The sequence below is a fragment of the Microcaecilia unicolor genome, chromosome 10 (genome assembly GCF_901765095.1).
Source record: "Microcaecilia unicolor chromosome 10, aMicUni1.1, whole genome shotgun sequence".
Classification (NCBI taxonomy): domain Eukaryota; kingdom Metazoa; phylum Chordata; class Amphibia; order Gymnophiona; family Siphonopidae; genus Microcaecilia; species Microcaecilia unicolor.
This window is the reverse complement of record NC_044040.1, coordinates 89,514,765-89,533,574: the sequence shown is the minus strand read 5'-3', so window position 1 is coordinate 89,533,574 and position 18,810 is coordinate 89,514,765. Positions and strand designations below refer to the sequence as shown.

At 49.6% G+C, this 18,810-nt stretch overlaps 1 protein-coding gene across 6 annotated transcripts in view; it reads left to right on the top strand.

The window, feature by feature from the left end:
* Nucleotides 1–18,810, top strand: part of CNOT4 (CCR4-NOT transcription complex subunit 4) — an 898,013-nt gene that overhangs the window by 66,654 nt on the left and 812,549 nt on the right. For all 6 annotated transcript variants that reach the window (XM_030215603.1, XM_030215604.1, XM_030215600.1 and 3 more), the window contains one exon: nt 9,269–9,540. In XM_030215603.1, coding sequence (XP_030071463.1) covers nt 9,367–9,540 — 174 coding nt within the window. In that variant the 5' untranslated portion in view covers nt 9,269–9,366. The remainder of the gene's footprint in view (nt 1–9,268; nt 9,541–18,810) is intronic.

Genomic DNA, 18,810 nt, shown 5'->3' with positions numbered 1-18,810 from the left:
TCCTGGCTCCAGACTTTGTGAGCGCTAGGCGGGGAAATAGGCTTTGGCCCGATGTCGGCGTCAGAAACCGTCAAGAGGTGTTTTCGCGCTGTGGTGTGCGTAAGACTGCGTCCGGGGCATGTGAGAGCTATGTCGGGGCCTTGGGCAAGCCCCGGCCGGAACTGGCAGACCGCTCTGTGGGGGGGGAAGCAGTGGAGTTGACCGATTCCCGCATGGCGGGAAAGCCGTTGCCGGCAGCGCGTGGGTCGACTGTCACCATTTTCTCCCCTTCTGCTCCTCAGCCACAGGTAAGCGCGGCGGCGAGATTACAGCTCTCAGCTGTTTCTGCCCCGGAACGCGGCATCTCGGAGTCTCTCTCGGGGGAGCCGCATACAGCGGCGTTTTCTCTGGAATTTGTGCTCCTCATGCACAAGGCTTTTTATTGAAAGCAGCGGGGGGAGACAAGATGGATGCCATTTTGGATAGTTAGCGTGGCTCTTCTATTGGTTTCTCTCATGCAGTCCCTAAACTTGTAACCTTGAGGCTGAAAGGCCAGCCACCCTCCTGAATAAAACTAGTTTGATGTAAACAGTACATAAGTATTGCCATACTGGGAAAGACCAAAGGTCCATCGAGCTCAGCATACAGAGCAAATTGCCACCAAGTCAGCACAGAGGGTGCAGGATTACCATGGAAACCGAGAGAAACCTGAGAGGCCTGCACTAGCCTCAAAATGTAACATTTCTCACAGAAACATGGAGTCCACAGCCCTAAACCTGACTAACTAAACAAACTGTACTGCCATGCTCTGAGAAAGGGGACGAGGGAAAGAGTGAAAAACCTAGAGTAGTATCCCTAATCCTGATCCCTTTCTCCCTTCCATTAATGATGTACACACACCCTGAACCTCCTTAAAGAGGGTCCAGAAATATTCTTAGTGTATATCACCTAGTGAAGCACAGGCATCTCTACCAGAATACTTTCAGATAGTCAGTACTTTCCAAGCTGCAGGGGACTAATAGGTCTCCGGCCTCGCTCCTGGAGAGTTGCGGGAGACTCAAAGCTGTGGGAGTCCCGAGGACTCCCACAGGAGTCTTCAAACCGCCTCAGGCCTTCTTTCTTAGAAGCCCTTAAATATCAAATATGAAGAAACAGGGAGTGATCCACACCAGTTCCCCAGTCACATTTCTGCATATTAAACTGCCCGAATCACAAGCAAATCTGGCCCCAGGGGAGCGCTGGGGCTTCAGCATTGCCATGTGGATTGGCAAGCCCTCAATCCTCACTGCCCTGTGCTGCTAACGTCTTGCAGATAGGGACAAGAATTGGCTGGTGTGACTGTGCACTATAACTGCTGCGCATTGGAGCTAACAAGTGTGGCTTAGAACCAGAGACAGATGTGTGTAGCAGAATATGGCTGTTACACCATTGCACACTACAGATAACAAGCTGCAGTGGGTTATGAAGCAGCACCCCTAGAGCTTTCTGCTTACTCTCAGCTGATTGCAACAACTATTAAGCTACCTCTACACTGAAGTAGTTCCTGGACCTCTCCTCATAAAATTTAGGTACCCCAAACCATGAAAGATGCCAAAAATGCCATAAAAGCAATTAGAGGTAACTGGTACGCTGCAGATACCGGGGTAGCTGATACTGGCCACATCTTTGCATACTAGCCTCAGTGTGTGCAGAGAGAGAGAGAAGGGCAATCTTTAGTACAGTAGAGTTCTGATAACTGTTTCAGTCATGCAAGAACTGCTTGGCCATGCAAGCAATAAGAGAAAATGAAATAAAATATGCCCCACTGGAAACCTAGCTGAGTCCACAGTTTCTAATAGGATGAATAAAACCAGCAAAGCAGGTTCCCATTGTGAAAAGTTGAACCATAAACACCCTAGGCTCTTATGATGTCCAGACTTAGCTGGAAGGAAGCTCCCTGGTTGGAGCTACAAAGCAAAGGGAACAACTTCCCATTCCCCAATTGCAACTGGGGACAGACTCGACTGTGCCTAAAGGAAGAAACATTGGCAAGGTGGCAAGAACTGCCTGACAGTGTTTGAGCTTGCATGTAGACTCCAAGAAAAATCTGTACATAAGTACATAAGTACATAAGTAGTGCCATACTGGGAAAGACCAAAGGTCCATCTAGCCCAGCATCCTGTCACCGACAGTGGCCAATCCAGGTCAAGGGCACCTGGCACGCTCCCCAAACGTAAAAACATTCCAGACAAGTTGTACCTAAAAATGAGGAATTTTTCCAGTCCATTTAATAGCGGTCTATGGACTTGTCCTTTAGGAATCTATCTAACCCCTTTTTAAACTCCGTCAAGCTAACCGCCCGTACCACGTTCTCCGGCAATGAATTCCAGAGTCTAATTACACGTTGGGTGAAGAAAAATTTTCTCCGATTCGTTTTAAATTTACCACACTGTAGCTTCAACTCATGCCCTCTAGTCCTAGTATTTTTGGATAGCGTGAACAGTCGCTTCACATCCACCCGATCCATTCCACTCATTATTTTATACACTTCTATCATATCTCCCCTCAGCCGTCTCTTCTCCAAGCTGAAAAGCCCTAGCCTTCTCAGCCTCTCTTCATAGGAAAGTCGTCCCATCCCCACTATCATTTTCGTCGCCCTTCGCTGTACCTTTTCCAATTCTACTATATCTTTTTTGAGATACGGAGACCAGTACTGAACACAATACTCCAGGTGCGGTCGCACCATGGAGCGATACAACGGCATTATAACATCCGCACACCTGGACTCCATACCCTTCTTAATAACACCCAACATTCTATTCGCTTTCCTAGCCGCAGCAGCACACTGAGCAGAAGGTTTCAGCGTATCATCGACGACGACACCCAGATCCCTTTCTTGATCCGTAACTCCTAACGCGGAACCTTGCAAGACGTAGCTATAATTCGGGTTCCTCTTACCCACATGCATCACTTTGCACTGTACTGAAGTCCAGGTTGTAACTGTGCGATAGACAAACTAAGACACATCTGAGCTGAGGTAATTTTGGTCCACTCCTTCTGAAACCAGTAGGAGTCCTGCCTGAGGAGTGAAGTGAGACCCCATCATTGGAAGATGCAGCAGGCATAGGTTGATCTGGAGTTGAAACAGAGCTCATTCTACCAGCAGCCAGGTGGTTTGTCGTCGTGGAAACCCTGAAAGTGGTTTTCTTGGCCCCACAAAAGCTACAACAAAACCAAGTGGATTAAAAATCATCCTTAAACTCGTCCCCTGGCAATCTCCGAGACTTGGAAGTCCCTCAGGTCTTTACCTAACTGTCTTAGATCTTCTCCAGTCCCAAGATTACTTCCAAAAGGCAGGTTGCCAAATGTGACTTGGAAGCAACATCAGTGGTCTGATGTCTAAAGCCGCAAATCAGCCAGTCACGAGGTATGGATAAACCTGCAATCCATCCACATGAAGGAAAGCTGCCACTACCACCATAACCTTGCAAAAATGTCCTTGGCAACATGGAAAGGCTGAATGACATGGTCATAAAATGCGAAGATCCCTCTGCAGCAAGGAGCACTGGGAATATGAAAGTAACTTTCCTTGAGGTCCAGGGAGGCTAGAAACTCTCCTCACCAGACAGAACTATTACACACTGCAAAGATATATCTCGAAGCGACCTGGTAGCCTAGGTCAATCGCCAAGGGGGCTCTCGGAGCGCTCAGTTGTCAACGGAGGCTCTTTCCCTCTGCCGCTGGGCGGAGAAGTGTCTCTTTCTTTTGTCAGCGGCTCACATCGTGGGAGTTCTGAATGTGCAGGCGGATTTCCTCTGCTGGACCCAGTTGGATTTGGGAGAGTGGGAGCTCTCTCGAGTGGCGTTCGACCGGATCACGTCCCGTTGGGGGATGCCGGTAGTGGATCTAATGGCCCGGTTTTCCAATGCCAAGGTACCCCGTTTTTTCAGCAGGGAATTCGGGTCCGAAGGAATAGACGCGCTGTTGCAAAGGTGGCCGCAGGATCTCCTGTATGTCTTTCCTCCATGGCTCATGATCGGGCGGGTGGTCGGCAGGATCGCGTGACATCCATTAGTAGTCATTCTGGTGGCTCCGGATTGGCCCAGGAGTCCTTGGTATGCGCATTTAGTGCGTCTGTTGATAGACAAACCGTTGAGGCTGTGAAACGGCGCCAAACAGCTAAGCACACAACAAGGCAGAAAAAGTGCTTCAAGCGGCAGCAGTGGCTCTCCAAAGGAATTTAACATTACTTCAGCACCCTACAGCTGTTCAGAAAATTTGATGAGCCCGTCTGCCTTCTATTTTTTTTTTGTTTGTTTAGCCAGCTGTAAGCTGCAGAGCTGTGAGGAAAGAGGGTTTTTTTTTTTTGCAGCATAGGGGGCTAAGAGAGCAGAGGAGACTGGGTAGGACAGGGACCTGACAAACAAGTATGTCCCTAAGGTGGGCACCATTCAACCACACGCCCCCAAGCTCAACTGGCAGACCAGCCCAGGAGCCTCCCCAAGAAGAATCCAGGAGCTGGGAGATATCCGTCCACAACCTGCTGGAGACAGAGATATACTGAGGTGATAGGGAGCTGGGGGGGGGACCATTTTTTGGCGGCGGAAGGTGTTAAGTGGTGCTCCTGCTGCAGCTCTTGCCGCTCCACAGAAGGTGTTTGTTTAGCTAGGTGTGCTGAGGTTGTCGCTGATTCGGAAGGGCCCGGGGAGACTGGGGGGGATTCTTCCCTTACGTTTGTTTCGGCGGCGTGCATCGATTTTTCCCGCGTCGGAGGCGGTTGTGGAGCCTGCGCCTTTTTTCTACTGTAGATACTTCCCGCCTCTCCAGTAAAGGTGCCTCGGTCCCTGGCACCTCAGGAGCACTTTCTGAAGTGCTGTCTAAAGTTTCTACTGCTCCTTCGGTCTCCTTCGGTATTTAATTAAAGAAGGCTCTCTGGATCCTCCCCTCGTTCTCCTCCTCTAGAGCCTGATTTGGGCTCTCTTGCTGCTTGAGGATCCTGTGGCTAAGTGTAGGAGGATAACTTCTTTGCCTAAGGGAAGGGTCCTTGGGACCCCATGACCCTCCTCCTTCCATTTTGGCGGGCTCAGGTGAGTCTGGCTGGCCTAGGCTGGAGGACTTGGAAGAGTCTGATTTTCTCCCTGCTGAACAGGATGATCCAACGGCTGTCAGGATTTTTCATCGTGATGAGTTGCCTGTTTTGATCTTGCAGGCCTTGGAAGCCGTGAATATTTCAGATCCAGAGGTTCAGGCGTCAACCTCAGTTAACTTAAAAATGGCAAGCACTTGGAGACCTTCTAAGGCTTTTCCTATGCACGATTTCCATTCAAGAGCTGATTTCCGCTCAGTGGTCTGATCCTGAGAGCGAATTCAAAGTGGCTAGGGCTATGGCCCGTCTTTATCCGGTGTCTGCTTCTACTTTAGATTCCTTTTCCTTACCTAAAGTGGATGCTTTGGTTACTGCTGTCACCAAGAAGACCACTCTTCCTGTGGAAGGTGGGGTTGTGCTTAAAGACGTTCAGGATAGAAGTCTGGAAGCTTCCCTTAAACGTTCCTTTGAAGTAGTAGCCGTGGCCTTACAGGCTTCTATTTGCAGCTCTTATGCTACCAGGGCATGCCTTTCTTGGTTTCAGCAGGGTTTAGAACAGGTTCCATATCCTGCTTCTCCCCCGTCTGCTTGTCCTCCTGTGCATTCGGCTCTTACTTATTTGGCAGACGCCCTGTATGACCTGGTCAGGGTGTCTGCTAAACAGATGGCTTTAGCGGTTTCGGCTCGATGTCTCCTGTGGCTCTGCCACTTGTCAGCAGACATGGCTTCTAAGCAGCTTCTTACCAGACTTCCTTTTAGGGGGAAGCTTCTTTTCGGTGAAGATCTTGAAAAAATTGTGAAAGGCCGGGGGATTCGAAGTCCCAGAGGCTACCGGAAGATAAGCCCAAGTCTAATGCGAGGTCGGCCTCTTCTAAACCTCGATTCCGTGACTCCCGCCGCCATCAACCTGGTCGTAGTTCGGCATTTCAGCGCTCCAGATTTCAGCAGCGGTCTTCCTTTCGGAATGACAAACGATTGTCGACTGCGGCTTCCAGGCCTCAGGCCCAAGGGCGACCTACTCAATGATGGGGCGCAGGTCCTCTTTTCGATTCTTCCTATAGGAGGTCAGCTGACCCTATTTTACGAAGAGTAGACCAAGATTACTACAGGCCACTGGGTCTTGGATTTTATCAGAGATGGCTACAGATTAGAATTTGCCTTGCCCGTCACAGATTTCTTTTTGGAATCTTGATGTGCCACAAAAGCCAGAAGAACGGCAGTAGAAGCCACTTTGCAGGCGTTTCTAGACCTTGGAGTGGTGTTCCTGGTGCCTCAATCTGAGGTACCCACCTGTCGTTATTCCATCTACTTTGTGGTTCTTCGAAAAGGAGGCTCCTTCAGGCCTATTGACCTCAGTGTGTCCGAGTCCGCCATTTCCACATGGAGACTGGTCGGTGGGTGATTCTGTTCAGTCGGGAGAGTTCCTCGTGGGTCTGGATTTGAAAGAGGCTTACTTGCATATCCCCAGTTGGCCTCCTCATCAGAAGTTTCTTCGGTTTGCTGTGTTAGGCCATCATTTTCAGTTTTGCCCGCTACCCTTTGGCCTGGCTACGGCCCCTCGAACCTTTTCCAAGGTTATGGTAGTCGCTGCAGCTTTTCTTTGAAAAGAGGTGATCAAAGTCCACCCTTATCTGAATGATTGATTGATCCAGGCAGACTTGGAGCATGAGAGTCTGTCAGCCACTTCTTGAGTTGTGCAGTTCCTTGGGTAATCAATCGGCCCAAGAGTCATTTGGTTCCCTCCCAGTCCTTGGATTATCTGGGAGTAGTTTTCGACACAGCCCAGGGACGTGTCTTCTTACCAGAAGCCAGGAGACTCAAGCTTTGTTCACAGATTCGCTGTCTTCTTCAGACTCCCTCCCCTCGGGCTTGGGATTAAATTCTCGGGTCAATGACATCCACCCTGGAGGTGGTTCCGTGGGCATGGGCTCACATGCGACCCCTTCAGCGTGCCCTTTTACTGCGATGGTCTCCAGACTCTCATGATTACCAACATCGTCTCTCTTGGCTTCCTTTGGCGAGGGACAGCATGACTTGGTGGTTGCGTGCTCCCAATCTGCAGAATGGAATGCCTTTAGTATCCCCGCAGTGGCTTCAGATAGTGACGGATGCCAGCCTCTCAGGTTGGGGAGCGCATTGTCTCCACCGGGTGGCTCAGGGGAGTTGGTCAGTGAAGGAAGCGAAGTGGCCCATCAACAGACTGAAGTTGAAATCCGTGTCGCTAGCTCTTCAATCCTTTCAGGATATCCTGGAGAGTCAGGCAGTTCGAATTGTCTCGAACAACACATCGGCGGTAGCTTACATCAACCGGTAGGGAGGCACTCAGAGCAGGGTTCTGGCCACGGAGGCCTCTGCCTGTTGCTTTGGGCGGAGTCTCATCTTCTCTGTCAGCAGCTCACATTGCAGGCCAGGACAATGTCCAATGGATTTTCTCAGCCGTCATCTTCTGGATGCAGCGGAATGGGAATTGGTGACGGAAGCATTAATTTTGATCTGCCAAAAGTGGGGCTCGCCTGTAATGGATCTGATGGCAACCAATCCAATGCCAAAGTTCCCAAGTTCTTCAGCAGAAGAAAAGAGGTCGGCTCTGCAGGTCTAGACGCTCTGTTACAGCCCTGGCCGGAAGCACATCGTCTTTATGTCTTCCCGCCGTGGCCTCTAATCAGGCATCTTCTACATCGGATCAGATTTCATCGCGGTTCGGTGGTTTTAGTAGCCCCAGATTGGCCACATCGTCAGTGGTATGCAGACTTAGTTCGTCTTCTGCTGGAGCCTCCGCTCTGGCTGCCTGTTCTTCTCGGACTTCTCCATCAGGGCCCAGTTTAGATGGAGGTCGCCTCCCACTTTGGTCCTACAACTTGGCTTTTGAGAGGGCAAGATTGAGGAAGAAGGGTTATGCTGGCTCAGTCATTGCTACTTTACTTTGAGCCCGGAAGCGTTCCACTACTACAGCTTATGCCAGAGTGTGGCACACGTTTGACGCTTGGTGTGCAGAGCGGGGTTGGTCTCCCCTTAAGACTTCTATTTCTCAGATTTTGGCATTTTTACAGGAAGGGTAGCAGAAGGGTGTGGCTTATAATTCCCTTCAGGTTCAAGTCGCAGCTCTTGCCTGTTTCCGTGGTTCAGTGTCTGGCTCTTCTCTGTTGGCTCACTCTGATGTTACTCGGTTTTTGAAAGGAGCTCTTCACCTTAGGCCTCCTATATGACATCCGTGTTCTGGCTTGAAGGTGAATCTTGTGCTCAGTGAATTGCAGGGTCCGCCGTTTGAACCCTTGCGTTTGGCATCTGATAAAGATATCAGTCTGAAGACAGTGTTTTTGGTGGCCATTACCTCAGCGCGTCAAATTTCTGAACTGCACGTACTGTCCTGTAGGGAACCTTTTCTGCAATTTTCAGACTCTGGCATTTCTCTGAGGACTGTTCCATCTTTTTTTGCCTAAAGTTGTGTCTGCTTTCCTTTTGAATCGGCCACTTTTTCTTCATTCCGGAGGTCGGACTTTCCGCAGAATTTTTCTCTTCTAAGGCTATTGGATGTTCTTCGTGTCCTCCGGTATCTTCAGATGACAAATGACTTTCGGTGTTCGGATCATCTTTTTGTCCTTTTGTCAGGCCCTAGACGGTTTTCCTGCTTCCAAAGCGACCATTGCTCGGTGGCTTAAAGAAGCCATTCTTTCGGCTTACCTTCTGAAAGGTCAGATTCCTCCTGATAGCTTGCGTACCCATTCGACTCGCGCTCAGGCTACTTCTTGGGCTGAAACGGGGGTCCTTACTCTGGATGACATTTGTTGGGCGGCTACTTGGGCTTCTTGCCATTCTTTTATTAAGCACTACAGATTTGACGTTGCAGTATGGGAGGATGCGCTTTTTGGGGCGACGGTGCTCGCTCGGGGGGGGGGGGGCAGCTTCCCATCCTAATTATGGGATTGCTTTGTTACATCACACCAGTTCCTGGATTCATCTGTTGCTGAGACTAAAGGAAAGAAAATTATCAGGTAAGACCTAATTTTACCATTTTCACTGGAAATATATTATTGATGTAAAATTAGAGAGAGATAGCTGATGGGTAAAATGCAAAAATGAATGAAGCTTTAACTACTGCCTAAATATATTTGTATTTTGTTGGAATTGCTGTTTTTAATGACGTTTTGTATGTTGTTATGGAACATACGTTCTTTATATAGCAATTTTTTAATGAACCTTTCTTGGATTGTCTTTTTCTTGCAGAACTTCACTCTACTGGATTTTAAAATTTTTGTTCTTTAAGTTACTGTGAGTCTTGGTTCCTTTTTTTTCACCCCTCTTTGCTGTGTGATACTGTAAAGATGTCTCGCAGCCCTGAGGTAAAGGACGATCCTGTAGAATGCCCTCTTTGTATGGAACCCTTGGAGATTGATGATATCAACTTCTTCCCCTGTACCTGTGGGTACCAGATCTGCCGCTTTTGTTGGCATCGTATCCGCACAGATGAGAATGGACTCTGTCCCGCTTGCAGAAAGGTAAATATTAATTCTGCCTGGTGTTGATCAAATAGATATTAGAGAGCAATGATTCAGTTCTGTGGACTGTATTAACTTCAGGTAATGTTACAAAACAAAATATAGAGGAGAAGAGAAAAATATTAACCCAGAAAACTGTTCTCTGAAGATAGGTCTTACACTTAACACGTTACTCAAAACGAGAGCTTTGAGAAGGAGAGAGCCTTACTGATCAAAATGTTAGATTGTTTTATAGGCAATTACTTTACTGGTATAAAAAAAAATCATTCCTGTTCAATTATTAATGATTCAGTATAATGGGCATCCTCAATTTAAAGAAAAATAAACCAACTTCCTTGTCATCAAGCAGATGAATCCATTACGAATGGGTTGTGTCCACCTACCAGCAGGGGGAGATAGAGAGCACGGAAAACCATAGTGCCTCTTGGCCAGCTAGCTCCATCTGCCTCTCAGTATTCTCTATCTCCCCAGCAGGGTTGGACACAGCTTATTCAGCTCCTTCAGAAATCTGCCTGTGGTGGCTCCTGTGCTTTTGCCAGTTGTAGCAGGGGTGTTGTGGCTGGTGGTGCCCACTTTAAAGGCACATAGGTTCGCCCTTTCGCTGCCTTACCCGGCCCCCGATGTAGATGCAGGCATATAGGTTTGCCCTATCCCTGCCTTTCCCCACACTCTTCTCTGTGGATGTAGGCACATTGGTTCGTCCTTTCCCTACCTTTCCCACTCTCCTGAACCTCCGCAGTGCCTCTGTAGCTGTTGCCTCTAACTTTCCTGGAGTTCATGGGCGACCCTCTCAATGATGGTGCGCCGGCCCACTCCTCGATTCCTGCAGATGGAGGACGTCTTTCCCTCTTTCTCGAGGTCAAGATTACCTCAGATCAGTGGGTTTTGGACCTGATCAGAGATGGTTACAGATTAGAATTCAATGCCCCAGTGAGAGACATGTTTGTGGAGTCCCGATGCGGCTCTGCCGTCAAACGGGCGGTGGTAGAGGAGACCTTGCAAGGCTTGTTGCACCTCGGGGCGGTGGTCCCTGTGCCTCCCGCCGAGCTCGGCTCCGGCCGTTACTCCATTTACTTTGTGGTGCTGCGAAAAGGAGGGTCTTTTTGGCCCATACTCGACTTAAAGGACGTCAACAAGTCATTGAGAGTCATTGCGGCATTTTCGCATGGAAACCCTGTGCTCTGTCATTGCGGCGGTACAGCCAGGAGAGTTTCTCACTTCTCTGGACCTGAAAGAAGCCTACTTGCACATTCCTATTTGGTCCCCGCACCAACGGTTTCTCTGGTTTACGGTGTTGGGAAAAAATTTCCAGTTTCGGGCCTTGCCTTTTGGCCTCGCCACAGCTCCCCGAACCTTTTCCAAGGTAATGGTGGTAGTAACTGCCTTTCTCAGACGAGAGGGTATTCGGGTTCACCCGTACCTCGACGACTGGCTCATCAGAGCAGACTCTGCAGAAGAGAATCATCATGTAACAGCCAGAGTGGTCTCAGTACTTCAATCTCTGAGCTGGGTTGTCAATATACCCAAAAGTCACCTGATCCCCTCTCAATCTCTAGGATATTTTGGGATCTGGTTCGACACAGCCTCGGGGTTTGTTTTTCTACCCGAGCAAAGGCGGTGCAAGCTTCAGAACCAGGTCCGTCTGCTCCTGAGGATGCCTCGCCCGCGAGCTTGGGACACAGTCCAGCTATTGGGGTCGATGATGGCCACCTTCGAAGTGGTGCCATGGGCGAGAGCGCACCTGAGACCTCTGCAGTGTTCCCTGCTTCAACGATGGTCTCCAATTTCTCAGGATTACCAGCGCAGACTCATGTGGCTCCCTGCGGCCCGACTCAGTATGGAGTGGTGGCTCTCAGACAGCATGCTGCGGTGAGGAATGCCGCTAGCGCTCCCCGATTGGTGCCTGGTGGTAACAGATGCCAGCCTGGTCGGCTGGGGAGCACATTGCAAGGGATGCTATGCCCAGGGTCTGTGGACACCCGTGGAATCGGGGTGGTCCATCAATCGCTTGGAACTGAGAGCGATATTCCAGGCTCTTCTGGCCTTTCACAAGACTTTGGAGCGGCTGGCTGTCAGAGTTCTGTCGGACAACACGACAGCTGTGGCCTACATAAATCGACAGGGTGGCACTCAGTGCAGAGCACTGGCCGCGGAGTCCGCTTGGGTTTGCCACTGGGCCGAGCTACACCTGCAGCTTCTTTCTGCAGTGCATATAGCAGGTCAAAGCAACATGCAAGCCGATTTTCTAAGCAGGCATCAAATCGACCCAGCGGAGTGGGAACTGGCAGACGAAGTGTTTCTTCAGATCTGTGCCAAATGGGGAATGCCCATAGCGGATCTAATGGCGTCAAGCGCAAATGCCAAAGTCCCGTGCTTTTTCAGCGGACGGAGAGATCCTCGCTCGGCGGGGTTGGATGCCTTGGCTCAACCCTGGTCTCAGGGCCTCCTGTATGTGTTCCCTCCTTGGCCCTGCGGATTCGGCTTCATCAAGGAGAGGTGGTTCTCATTGCCCTGGATTGGCCCAGGCGGCCATGGTATGTGGACCTCTGGCAGATGCTGGTAGAGGCTCCCCTTCCTTTGCCTCTGGTACCGAACCTGTTGTCACAGGAGCTGGTAACCATGGAGGACTCCTGCCGCTTTGGTCTTACGGCATGGCTATTGAGAGGGTGCAATTGAGAGACAAGGGCTATTCCAACAAGGTCATCTCCATTCTCCTTCAGGCCCGCAAACATTCCATTTCCGTTGCCTATGCTTGGATTTGGCACCAGTTTGAGGCTTGGTGTGCTGCTAAAGCGATTACACCCATGTGGGCTTCTGTCTCGCCGATACTTGACTTTTTCCAGGATGGTTTACAAAAAAGGCTTGGCCTATAATTCCCTGTGTGTTCAAGTGGCAGCCTTAGCATGTTTTCGTGGGAAGGTGGCTGGCCTCTCCCTGGCTGCTTATCTGGATGTGGCACGGTTTCTTAGAGGGGTGCTTTGGCTCTGTCCTCCTGTGCGGGCTCCGTGTCCGGCCTGGAACGTGGGGTTAGTTTTAAAGGCCCTTCAGTGTTTGCCCTTCGAGCCGCTTAGGCGAGCTTCGGAGAAGGATGTGACCCTAAAGACTGTCTTTTTGGTGGCCATTACATCGGCGAGACGGGTGTCTGAGCTCCAGGTGCTGTCCTGTCGAGACCCATTTCTGCAATTCTCAGAGTCCGGAGTTATGGTACGTATGGTGCCTTCCTTTCTGCCTAAGGTGGTTTCAGTGTTTCAGCTAAACCAGCCTATTTTCCTGCCCTCCTTTTTTAGAGAGGAGTTTCCGGAATCTTTTGGGCAATTGCACCTTCTAGATGTGCGAAGGACTCTGTTGCAATATCTGCGCATGTCAAATGCTTTCAGGACCTCTGACCACCTTTTTTGTTTGGTTGTCAGGTCCTCGCAGAGGGTCTCCAGCGTCTAAAGCCACTATAGCCCGCTGGCTCAAAGAAGCTATTTTTTTCAGCACATCTGCTGTCTGGCCGGCCTCCACCTGAAGCCTTTAAGGCACATTCCACAAGAGCGATTTCCTCTTCTTGGGCTGAAACTGGAGCACTCTCTCTTCAAGAGATATGCAGTGCAGCGACATGGGCGTCTAAGCTCTCATTTGCCCGACATTACAGGCTGGATATGGCTGCCAGGAGGGATGCACATTTTGGAGCACAAGTGCTTGTGCGTGGTGTGGCCTGTTCCCACCCTATCTAGGGATTGCTTTGATACATCCCATTCGTAATGGATTCATCTGCTTGATGACAAGGAGGGGAAAATTAGGTTCTTACCTTGGTCATTTTCTAGTCATAGCAGATGAATCCATGAGCCCTCCCTGATTGATTGATTGTTTGATTAATGCTGTTTTGGGTTCAGTTTTTCCTGTAGATACGTTCCCTCATTGGGAGAAGTTGGAAAACATTCTTCAGGATTTTTGTTATGTTAGAAGAGGTTGAGTTCGTCCCTCCTTTGAATTACTGCTCCTGTTCTGGGGCGTTCGTTCGCTGTGAGGAAAGTTCATGTTATTCTACTTTGCAGTGTAACACTGCTTTGGAAGCTTCAAATACTGAGAGGCAGATGGAGCTAGCTGGCCAAGAGGCACTATAGTTTTCAGTGCTCTCTATCTCCCCCTGCTGGTAGGTGGACACAACCCATTCGAAATGGATTCATCTGCTATGACTAAAGGAAAGAAAATTACCAAGGTAAGAACCTAATTTTCCCTTACCTATTCTCATGGTGACTTGTATTGAAAACTAGTAAAACTGGCTCGTTTCTGACACAAATGAAACGGGCGCTAGCAAGGTTTTCCTCGGAGTGTGTATGTTTGAGAGAGAGTGTGTGAGAGAGATGGAGTGTGTGAGTGAGAGAGAGAATGAGTGAGAGACAGTGTGTGTGTGTGTCAGAGAGTGTATGTGAGAGACAGAGAGTGAGTGTGTATGTGGGGGGCTCCGAGTTCCATGACCCCCTCTTTCCCTCCCTCTCCTCCCCTTCGAGTTTGAGGGCCCCCTTCCATCCGAGGTGCAGGCCCCCCCTCCCCCCTCCCTCTCCTCCCCTGCGTGCTCCATGCCCCCCTTTCCTCAGAGTGTGTATGTTTGAGAGAGAGTGTGTATGTGAGAGAGAATGAGAGAGAGAGTGTGTGAGAGATTGTGTGAGAGAGAGAGAGAATGTGAGAGACAGAAAGTGAGTGTGTGTGTGAGAAAGTGAAGCCTTGAAGCATTTGTGCGCTCTGTAAGGCTCCATCTTCTCAATTGACGACACATAGTTCCGGAACGTTGCAGGAATGCTTCAAGGCTTGAAGGCTTCACTTTCTCTGCTTCAGAATGTTGGAGGTGCGTTTTATTATATAGGATGATGTCTCACCAATGGTGGCCAGAGTTCAGCTTTAGTGCTGAACATTCAGGCACACAAGAGAGAGTGTGCTGTTTGTTTGAGTGGCCCTATAGTTCCCTGATGCAGCAGTAAAATGAAATGCTGTCTGTCTGTAGAATCATATTTCAATAAGTCACTATTGCACTGTAAGCTCAGATAAATTGTTTTATTTTTTTTCTTTAAGCTGTTGATGCCTATTATATTGAATCATGGTTATTTGAACTGGAAGGACTTTTTTTTTAGGCTATTGAATTGATTGCCTATAAAACCATCTAACATTTATTTATTTACTAGTAAAAAAGGCCCGTTTCTGACACAAATGAAACGGGCGCTAGCAAGGTTTTCCTTGGAGAGAGTATGTGAGAGAGTGACTGTGTGTGAGAGAGAGAGAGTGAGTCTGGGTGCGAGTGTGTCTGTGAGACTGTGTGTGAGTGACTGTGTGACACACAGAGAGTGAATGTGATACAGTGTGAGAGATAGTGTGTGAGAGAGAGAGTGTGTGTGTGTGACAGAGATACCTCCCCTCCCCCCTGGTGTCAGGCCCCTCCTCTCTCTCTCTGGTGTCTGAGCGTTACTGTGCAGGACGCTGAGCTCTGGCTGTGTTTCAAGGAACTGACCAATCCTATTTAATGGAATGCACCTCCAACATTCTGAAGGCGAGAAACCTCGTGTGGTTGGCCACTTCTGCTTGTGACGAACTCGGAAGTACGTGATGTCAATTCAGGAGATGGATACAGAGAGCAGGAATGCCTCAGCCATGCAGTCAGCTTCAGAATGTTGGAGGTGCGTTTTATTATATAGGATTTTTTTTATTTATGGTTTTAAATTTTACAAAGACACAATGATCTTTGATAAACTAACACCAAGATTGAAGGAAAAAAAGTACGATCAAGAGATACAACAATGAAGACATTTTTACTTGGTTGATTAGTCCACAATTAGGTGAGTCCTTAATAAATTCCAAAGGAAGTTGGATTCAGTGGCGTACCAAGGGGGGTGGGGGCGGTCCGCTCCGGGTGCACGCCGCTGGGGGGTGCTGCAGCGCGCGCCTGTGGGCTCCGACTTTGTGAACTTCGCTCGTTCGCAAAGTCAGAGCCCACAGGCGCGCGCCGCGGCACCTCCCCCCCCCCAGCGGCGTGCACCCGGGGGGGGAGTGTTATTTCGATGGGGAGGGGTGAAGTGTCATTTCGCAGGTGGGGGGGGGGGGGGGCGCATCGATGATCTGCCCCGGGTGCCATCCACGCTAGGAACGCCACTGGTTGGATTATAAAGAAAAGTATAGCACTGCTAAAGACTGTAGCGGTCTTCTAGTGCTCACCGTTTTAAGATTAGCAGAAGTAGTGGTGGCAGGATCAGAAGCAGACATATTCAGAACCTGGAGAGCTTTAGGTTTATAGGAAGGTGGCGAGTCCTTACGAAACACCCACACTGCAGTAAGATCATCAGATTCCTGACCTGCTGATGGCACCCGGGGCAGATCGTCGATGCGCCCCCCCCCCCCCCCCCCCCCCCCGCGAAATGACACTTCACCTCTCACCGTCGAAATAACACCCCCCCCCCCGGGTGCACGCCGCTGGGGGGTGCTGCGGCGCGCGCCTGTGGCGTGCACCTGGGGGGGGGGGTGTTATTTCGACGGGGAGGGGTGAAGTGTCATTTCGCAGGGGGGGGGGGGGCATCGACAATCTGCCCCGGGTGCCATCCACGCTAGGAACGCCACTGGTTGGATTATAAAGAAAAGTATTACAAAAAAAAAAAAAAAGAGAAGGATACAGGTACCCTTTCCCCTTTAAACTCTTGAACAGCTAAGTATTGGGATCTACACCCGTCCTACCCTGAGAATTTAGAAAACTGCACAATTGGAGAGGTTCAAAAAACACTTCCATAGCGTCCCACAGATCAATCCAGAGACTTGTGGGTTATGTCCCTCTACCAGCAGGTGGAGATAGAGAGAACTTCAGAGGTTTACTATATGTGGTCATGTGCAGTCACCTTCAGTATTCTCTCTATCATTGAATTATCCCCACGTAATGCTGTATCATCATGCAGAGAATATCACATTCTGCATTTCCCTATTAATAGAAATGTAATCTATAAAAAAATTCACAATGCCTTGACTACTGCAACCTACTCCTCACTGGCCTCTCACTTAGCCATCTATCCCCCCTTCAATCCGTTCAGAACTCTGCTGCGTGTCTTATCTTCTGCCTTGACCGATACGCTCATATCACCCCTCTCCTCAAGTCACTTCACTGGCTTCCGATCAGGTACCGCATACAGTTCAAGCTTCTCCTCCTAACCTACAAATGCACTCGATCCGCAGCCCCTCCCTACCTCTCTACCCTCATCTCCCCTTACGTTCCTACCCGTAACCTCCGCTCTCTAGACAAATCCCTCCTTTCAGTACCCTTCTCCACCACCGCCAACTCCAGGCTCCGCCCTTTCTGCCTCACCTCACCTCAAGCGTGGAACAAACTCCCTGAGCACATACGCCAAGCCCCCTCCCTGCCCATCTTCAAATCACTGCTCAAAGCCCACCTCTTCAATGTCGCCTTTGGCACCTAACCATCACACCTATGCTCAGAAATCTAGACTACACCAACTTGACATTTTGTCCTTTAGATTGTAAGCTCACCTGAGCAGGGACCGTCCTTCTTTGTTAAATTGTACAGCGCTGCGTAACCCTAGTAGCGCTCTAGAAATGTTAAGTAGTAGTAGTAGTAGTAGTATCTAGCAGGTGGATGGTCATATCTGTGCAGCTCTGGATTGATTGGCTCCTGGCCTGGTCCCCTGGGTCTAGTTGAGCTTCTGGGGTCTGAGGTGTCCCGGTCCTGGGACTTGGGTGTACACCTGGTGGTGCCAGGTCCCTCCCTTTCTCCCCCTTCAACCCCTCTTCTCTGCCTGACTGGGGTTTGTGGTTCTCACTCTCCTGACTTTAAAAGGAGTCTGAGGTTTCTTTTGCTCCGGCGTCGTCTCCTGCCTTAAAATAAATAAATAAATAAATGCCGTTTGAGCACTGTTTAAAAAAAAAAATCTTAGTCTGAGATTTGTCCAGCACGACAAGCTCATGCCGGTTTGCAGTACCGGCTGAATGGTGTGAGGACCGACTTGGCATGTGACAGTGATTCCCGAAAGGGTGAGTAGTCATTATTCTATCTGCGCCAGTGGGCAGAGCAAAAGCGGCTCCTAGTGTGGGAGCCACTGGGCTGCTGCAGTTTCCCGTGCTGGAGTTCCACTGTACAGGCCAACTCCGTGGAGCAGTGTGCTCCTTTCTTCCCAGCTCATTTTGGTGGGCGCAGGGCACTTGTTTTCTTGGGTGTGTGTGCGCGCTTGATGGCTCCAGCTTTCTTGCCACTCCACATGGCAATGCTGAAGCCCCAGTGCTCCCCTGGGGCCTGATCTGCTTGCGATTCAGGCAGTTTTATATGTAGGCTTTTCAGAAATGTGACTGGGGAACTGGTGTGGATCACTCCCAGTTTCATTATATTGGTTATTTAAGGGCTTCTAAGAAAGGAGGCCTGGGGAGGTTTGCAGACTCCTGTGGGAGTCCTCGGGTCTTCTACAGCTTTCCAGGGGCTAGGTCGGAGACCCATTAGTCCCCTGCAGCTGTCCTGTGGCAGGGAGAGCCTTAAGCTGCAGCTTGGAAAGTACTGACTATCTGAAAGTCATCTGATAGATGCCTGTGGCTGGCCTTTCAGCCTGAAGGTTACAGTTTCAAGGCTGGTTTTATCCATCCTATTAGAAACTGTGGGTTCAGCTAGATTTCCAGTGGGGCATATTTTATTTCATTCTCTCTTTATTGCTTGCCTGGTCAAGTAGTTCTTACATGACTGGAACAGTTACCAGAACTCTACAGTACTAAAGTGTCTCTCTCTCTCTCTTCCCCCCCCCTCCTACACACACTGATTCTGGCCACACCTTTGCATACTAGCCTCAGCTACCCTGGTATCTGCAGCGTACCCGGTACCTCTAATTGCTTCTATGATATTTTTGCCATCTTTTCATGGTAGGGGTACCTAAATTTCATGAGGTGTGGTCCAGGAGCTACTTCAGCGTAGAGGTAGCTTAATAGTCGTTGCAATCAGCTGAGAGTAAGCACAGAGCTCTAGGGGTACTGCCTCACGACCCACTGCAGCTTGCTGTCTGTAGTGCGCAATGGTGCAACAGCCATATTCTGCTACACCAGCTGTGTCTGGTTCTCAGCCGCACTTGTTGGCTCCAATGCGCTGCAGTTATAGTGCACAGTGACACCAGCCAATTCTCGCCTCTATCTGTAAGAAATTAGCGCTGGCTTAGGCATCAGACCACTGATGTGGCTTCCAAGTCATATTTGGCAACCTGCCTTTTGGAAGTAATCTTGAGACTGGAGAAAATCTAGGGCAGTTGGGTAAGGACCTGAAGG